Below are 6,306 nucleotides of genomic sequence, written 5' to 3'. Positions count from 1 at the left end.
GGCGTGCCAGGACAGGATGGTGAGAAGGTGGGTGCTTGGCCAGTGGCCTGGAAGGGTGGCGGGGGTCTGCGGGGAGTTCAGCCTCCTGGGCCTCAGCACCCCATCACCCCTGGATCTCCCACAGGGAGAGGCTGGGCGCAATGGTGCCCCAGGAGAGAAAGGTCCCAGCGGGCTGCCGGTGAGTGCGTGGGGCTCCCACGGGGCCGGGGCTGCAGTGGATGCTCCCACACAGGGCGTCTCCTGGGGTCCCTGGCTGGGCTTGTGCAGGGGTGTCTGCGAAAAGAAGCTCCTCAGCCGTTGGGGTTCCCTGCTTCCGGTCATGTGCTCCCCCGTGGACTCGGCAGCTCTGACTCCTGGCCTCTGTCCTGCAGGGTCTCCCCGGACGAGCAGGGTCCAAGGGTGAGAAGGGAGAACTGGTAGGTGGCTTCTTTCTCCAGAGGGAGGGGGGAGGGGAGGGGAGAGGGGACCCCAGCCCAGGTCCCAGATGGAGGTCCCCCTTTGTGCAGGGCAGAGCCGGAGAGCTGGGCGAGGCTGGCCCCTTAGGAGAGCCCGGCATCCCGGTGAGTAGCCACAGCCCCCCCCCCACCCCCACCTGAGAGCACAGGCCCTGCTGACCGCCCCCTCTCCCCCGTCAGGGAGACGCTGGTGCGCCGGGGGAGCGCGGGGAGGCTGGCCACAGGGGCTCAGCGGTGAGTGGGGGATGAGCATGGGAGGGGTGGGCCGCGGAGCCACCGCCCTGGACCTGTCTGTGCGGGCTGGGGTGGTGTGTGGGACGCGTCAATGGGCCGAGCACAGGAAACTCAGGAGATGGTGAGGGCCGGGCCAGAACTGTCCTGCTCTTGAGGCATCTGTGCTGAGGGGACAAAGCCCGACCCCGCCTCGGCCCTGGGAGGTGCTGTGGCAGCTCCCCAGGCCGTGTCCCCGCCATGGATGGAGACAATGACCACACAGCCACAGCGCCCGGAGGCCCTGGGCGTCGAGTCCTGGCACCAAGTCTGGCTGCTGCATGAGGTCCCCTGGTGTACCTGACCTAGCCTCTGGGACTCCCCCAACTACCCGTAGGACACCCCCCACCCCTGTCCCTTCCGACTGGGCCTGATGGGTGGGCCCAGTGCCTGTGTCTGCCTACCCCCTGGGGAGGCAGAGCTGGACTCACCTTCCTTCTGATTTCAGGGGGCTCTGGGCCCGCAAGGCCCTCCCGGGGCCCCTGGCATCCGAGGCTTCCAGGTGGGTGAGGTTTGGGGCCAGGGTTTGTGCCCAGTGAGCCCAGGTGGGCCAGCTGGGCAGGGAGGGCCCCTGCTGGGCTCCCTGTGGGTGCTGACCAGCTGGTCTTTGTCTGTAGGGCTGGAAGGGTAGCCTGGGGGACCCTGGCCTGCCAGGCCCCCAGGGCCTCCGCGGCAGCGTGGGCGACCGGGTAAGTGGCTGTCCTCGCAGGGGTGCTGAGCATCCTGGGCACAGGGTCACCTGGCTCTGAAATAAGCATGAGGACCATCACTCTACACCACTGGGCTGCACTGTGGCCAGCTCTCCTAGACTCCCCGAGTGGCCTTGTGACACCAGTAGGTTCGCTTGGGGGTCCCTCCTGTCCATGACAGTGGGGCACAGAGGGTCCCAGGCCGGCTGGGACCAGATGACCAGGTGCCTGAAGGACCTCTGGGGGGAGGCTGTGGCCTAGCCCGACCATGCCACACCAGGTCTGTGGGAGCCCTGAGCGTCTTCCTCGGCCCTCCGCCCGCTCCACCGGGGGCTCCTCAGACATGTACCCCAGGCCCTGGGAAGGACACCCCTGCCTCCAGACATCGCTGCGCCCTGGGAGGCCGGGAGCCACCACCCGACATGCTGGGGACACATGAAACCACTGGCCTGTGGTGGAGACAACAGCCCTTCATTAGCCTCCAGGGGGAGCTCCGGGGGCAGGGTGCCCCCCAGCACCGGGACTCTGAGGGGGAGGCTGAGCCTCAAGAACTTCTGCAGCGGCCCTCCCTGTGGTCCAGCTGCCCACGGGCAGTCTCAGACTTCCTGCAGTTTGGTTCTCAGGCTGCTATTGAGCAAATGGACCATTTGCATGTTGATGTTGTAGGGGCCACCTCACAGTTCCCAGACAGGGCCCAGCCTCCGCCTGGGGGCTCTTGAGCCTCTGACTCAGCAATCCCAAGGTGAGATCAGCCCAGGACTGAGTGTGTGAAGGGTTCGAAACAAGACCAAATTAGAGGCGCCTGGAAAGCAGTGGAGCCATGCTGCGGAGCCCCTAGGAGTCCTGAGGCCTCGAGGGGACACGCACAGAGGCTCACACACGAGCCTAGCTTTGGGACTGAGCGTCAGGGAGGGAGCACACACCTTCGCTTCGCTAATTCCTCTAACGCCGAGCCTTCTCTCTGCAGGGCCCGGGAGGAGCCACAGGCCCCAAGGGAGATGAGGTGAGCTGCGCTGTCCCACTCTGAGCTCCGGGCAGTGGCTCCCTTTCATCTCCTTCCTCCATCTGTCTCTGCCCTTGGCCCTCACTTGCTCCTCGCTCCCTCCCAGCGCGAGACAGCTCTGGGCACCCAGCCCCAGACCAGACCTGGGCTGGCTCCCAGGTCCACAGTAGCTGCCTCTGGGACCCTCTCGGGAGGGGGTGTTCCCTGCCGACCTGGGAAGTGGCGGGGGCAGGTCGAGGTTCCCCCTGCTTTTCCAGGCAGCATTTTCTCCCTGGAACCTCGGGGGTGGATGGGCCTGCACTCCTGCCTCTGCTTCCGACCTCCGGCAGCACCTGGCCCTTCTTCTATTGGCCGGGGACCTAGAACAGTCTGAGCCCAAGGAGTCTCTCCTGGGAAGAAAAGCCTCTCACGCCAACAGCGGGTGTCGGCCGCCCCCCCCCCCCAGCTTTGGGAGCCACCTCGGGCATGAACACCCTTTAACTTGGGTGTCGTTTCAGGGCATCGCTGGCTCTGATGGGCTTCCCGGGGACAAAGGCGAACTGGTGAGTGTGTCACATTGACTTCACTGTTACACTAGGGACAGGCTGGCCAGCTCGGGACCAGCCGTGGGCCCAGCAAGCGTGAACAACGCCGAGCCGGGTCAGCGGGTCAGCGAGGCAGGCCACCGCCGTCCCCTGTGCTGTCCTCGGGGGAGAGGGGCCACAGGCCTGTCCTGCAGTGACACCGCCTACAAAGGCTCCATCTGTGGCCATTGGAGTTGAGTTTTAATGGAAGAAAGCTGGGCTTCTGCAGAGCTAGAGCCGGTCAGGTCTCCGTGGACTCGTCAGCTCCGGGAGCAGGCGCGGCGTGGGAAGGGTCGTGCTGCCCCACGTGGCAGGGCTCCTAGTCCCGTACGTGCACCTGCCTGTCAGACCCACGGGGCTCAGGCAGCATCCGTGTCTCCGGCCGAGCTCACGCCCAGTGCAGACCTTTCACATCTGCAGCCAAGTAGCCTCCGTGTGTGCTGTTCATGGTGTGAATTCCCAGACAGACACGGGCACTGGAACCCACCGCCGTTCATCTGACTGGCGGGCAGTGCCTTCGAGCCGGGGGACCCGCTCGCTGTGCCCGGGCCGTGTGAGCTGGAAGCCTCGCTCCTGGTCTCCCTTTCGGCCTCAACGGGCTGTCACCCAGACGGCCGCTCAGGTATCTGGTTGGAACTATGTCCCTTTACACCCAGGCAGCGGCTTCCAGGGGACGTAGCCGGACAGGGGAATTGAGGCACGGAGCCCTGGCACGTGTGTGACAATAACAACGGAGTGGGAACAAATGAGCCAGCCCCTGGACTGCCACATGAGGAATCCTGTGCAGCGACTAACACGCCTCTAGGGAAACTAAGTTAAAAAGCATCCGTAGAGCCCTGGCCGGGTGCTCAGTGGTTAGAGCACTGGCCCCCACACTGAAGGGTCTTGGGTTAAATTCCTGGTCAGGGCACATGCCTAGGCTGCGGGTGATCCCTGGTCGGGTGCGTACGGGAGCTAACCGATCAATGATTCTCTCCCTCTCCCTTCCTCTCTCTCAAATCAATAAAGACCGAGAGACACTCAGGTGAGGGTTAAAGGAACGGAACCCAGAATAGAGGGCGGACCACGTCTGAGTCACGGTGGTTTCGTGGCTGATCTGACTCTGTATTCATCCTCCAAGAGTAATGTGCTGGGTCAGTTCCTTGGCAACTGCTTCCCACCCAAGTAACAACATGAGTCATGAAAACGCTCCCTTCTCTCTTGCAGGGAGCCAGCGGCCCCGTCGGACCCAAAGGAGAGGTGAGTAGCTGCCCGTAGTCTGACAACAAAGGCAAAGGAGCGGTGCGGCCCTGCCGGCCAGTCGTCGCCAACCTCGCTCCTCGGAAGCCGAGTGCAGCTGCAGGTGGCTGCCCCCACCCAGCGGGTCCTGTTGTCTCTCCCCAGCCCGGCAGTCGGGGGGAGCTGGGCCCAAAAGGCATCCAGGGTCCCAACGGCACCAGCGGCGTCGAGGGTGTCCCGGGTCCCCCTGGGCCCGTGGGCCTCCAGGGCGTGCAAGGTGTGCCTGGCATCACCGGGAAGCCCGGCGTCCCGGTACGTGGCCTTCCTCTCAGAGTGTGGTAGTCAGGGGCCTCAGCGAGGTGCCAGCACCCACCCCCCTTGCGCTGACAAACTTTGGGTGAATTTCAGGGGAAAGAAGCCAGTGAGCAGCGCATCCGGGAGCTGTGCGGGGGCATGGTCAGCGGTAAGTGCTCGCCTCCCGCCTGGGCTGCAGCTCCATATCCTCCCCTGCCCCGCGCTGACCCGGGGCCCTCGGGGGCCCATGGCAGGGTCACACCATGCCTGGCACACGGGCATGTTCCCCGTGTCCACTGAAGAAAATACAAGGAGCACACAGCCGTGCCCTTCGGGCTCTGACGGGCCAGTGGACAGCTGGCCACTCCTATGCACGGCTCTTTAAGGAGCTCTGAGAAAACGAGGGCCTCCTCTCCAGCCTGCACTTGCCTGGACACGCAGAGGGGGCCTGACCACTTTCGTCACAAGCCCAGCGCTGAGCCATTGCCAGTCGGTTGAGAAAGCGCCCCTGAGAGGCAGAGCAGCCGTCGCTTTGCAGGACGCACTGGTGACCCTCCTCCTGACTAACCGCTGCGTCTCTGTTTCCAAAGAACAAATCGCACAGTTAGCTGCTCACCTGCGGAAGCCGTTAGCACCAGGACCCATCGGTCGGCCCGGCCCGGCAGGCCCCCCGGGGCCCCCGGGGCCTCCAGGCTCCATTGGTCACCCCGGTGGTCGGGGGCCCCCTGGATATCGTGGTCCCACCGGAGAGCTGGGAGACCCCGGACCCAGAGGTGAGTCCAGGCAGCCCCACAACAGCCCCACATGGAAGCCAGACCTGCCCTCCACAGAGCTGTCTCCTCCGCGGGGGGGAGGGAGGGGACGCAGGGACCCGAGGGCACCCAGGCACGAGCCAGTGGACGTTCGGGCCTTGACTGGCTTTGGGTCCCGCCATGCTGCCCTCCTCTGTCCACACGGCCGCACAACACTCTGAAAGGCTGAGCTTTTGCTGGAAAAGCACAGTAAATTCCTTATTCATCCGCAGGTACATTTTTAAATATGATGTTTTCTCTAATCAGAATAACGTTTGGGGAGTAGGGTTACTACAACGCGGGAGACAAATAATCAGGGCCTCTTGATACTTAATAGAATGCACCTTCATGAAAATACAACACTGCTGTTGCAAAAGGCAAACATTTTAAAATTCAAAAACCTCCTATGGACTATAAAGAACGAGGGAACGTAATTTAGAAGGAGGTAAGTCCTGGCATGGCCACCAGGACCCGTGGAGTGGCCCCGCCACGCGGGCGCCGCAGGGCGCGCTGTGCCCAGACAGAAATGCAGCTGCCGGCCAGGACCTTCCCCAATGGCCTTTAGCACTGAGCTCGTGTTAGACCGCGACGTTGGCCAGACAGGCGGCCTGCAGCCAGTCGGGCTCATGATCCCAATTCCTTCACATCTACTGACCAAATAATTGTGTTTCTGAAAGCTAGCTTAGAGATGGAGCGCTTCCAACGCTAGAGGGGGAGCGTGTCAAGTTCACCTTCTCGTCCCAGGGCGACCTAGGCCCTGAGTTACTTCCACCTTCCGTGGTGTTGGAGACAGTCTGGTGCCTGGAAGTCTGTCCCGGCACCCAGAGCAGACAGGCTTTCTTCACACAGGGATCCGAAGACCTCACGACTTCTGAAAATAGGATTCAAAACTAGACTTAATCACCTTGACTGGTCCTCTCAGAAAACCGCGTGGCACTCTAACCATGACGGTCATCACACAGCCGCTTCCTGCCCGAGGATGGGCCTTTGTCCCGGGGAGGCGTGGCATCACCTCCTCAGGGT

The 6,306-nt window shown here is 63.2% G+C and overlaps 1 protein-coding gene across 1 annotated transcript in view; it reads left to right on the top strand.

Annotated features, from left to right (window-relative positions):
* Positions 1-5,465, top strand: part of COL9A3 (collagen type IX alpha 3 chain) — a 14,843-nt gene extending 9,378 nt beyond the window's left edge. Inside the window, exons 17-29 of the mRNA XM_023748820.1 lie at positions 1-27; positions 125-178; positions 372-416; positions 507-560; positions 636-689; positions 1,174-1,227; positions 1,343-1,414; positions 2,382-2,417; positions 2,915-2,959; positions 4,187-4,219; positions 4,364-4,510; positions 4,607-4,661; positions 5,083-5,465. The exon at positions 1-27 is cut by the window's left edge and continues 13 nt beyond it. Of these exons, the coding sequence (XP_023604588.1) occupies positions 1-27; positions 125-178; positions 372-416; positions 507-560; positions 636-689; positions 1,174-1,227; positions 1,343-1,414; positions 2,382-2,417; positions 2,915-2,959; positions 4,187-4,219; positions 4,364-4,510; positions 4,607-4,661; positions 5,083-5,465 (1,059 nt within the window). The remainder of the gene's footprint in view (positions 28-124; positions 179-371; positions 417-506; positions 561-635; positions 690-1,173; positions 1,228-1,342; positions 1,415-2,381; positions 2,418-2,914; positions 2,960-4,186; positions 4,220-4,363; positions 4,511-4,606; positions 4,662-5,082) is intronic.
* The last annotated feature ends 841 nt before the right edge of the window (positions 5,466-6,306 follow it).

The sequence above is a fragment of the Myotis lucifugus genome, unplaced genomic scaffold (genome assembly GCF_000147115.1).
Source record: "Myotis lucifugus unplaced genomic scaffold, Myoluc2.0 scaffold_1868, whole genome shotgun sequence".
In the NCBI taxonomy this organism is placed as follows: Eukaryota; Metazoa; Chordata; class Mammalia; order Chiroptera; family Vespertilionidae; genus Myotis; species Myotis lucifugus.
This window is presented reverse-complemented; position numbering and strand designations above follow the sequence as displayed.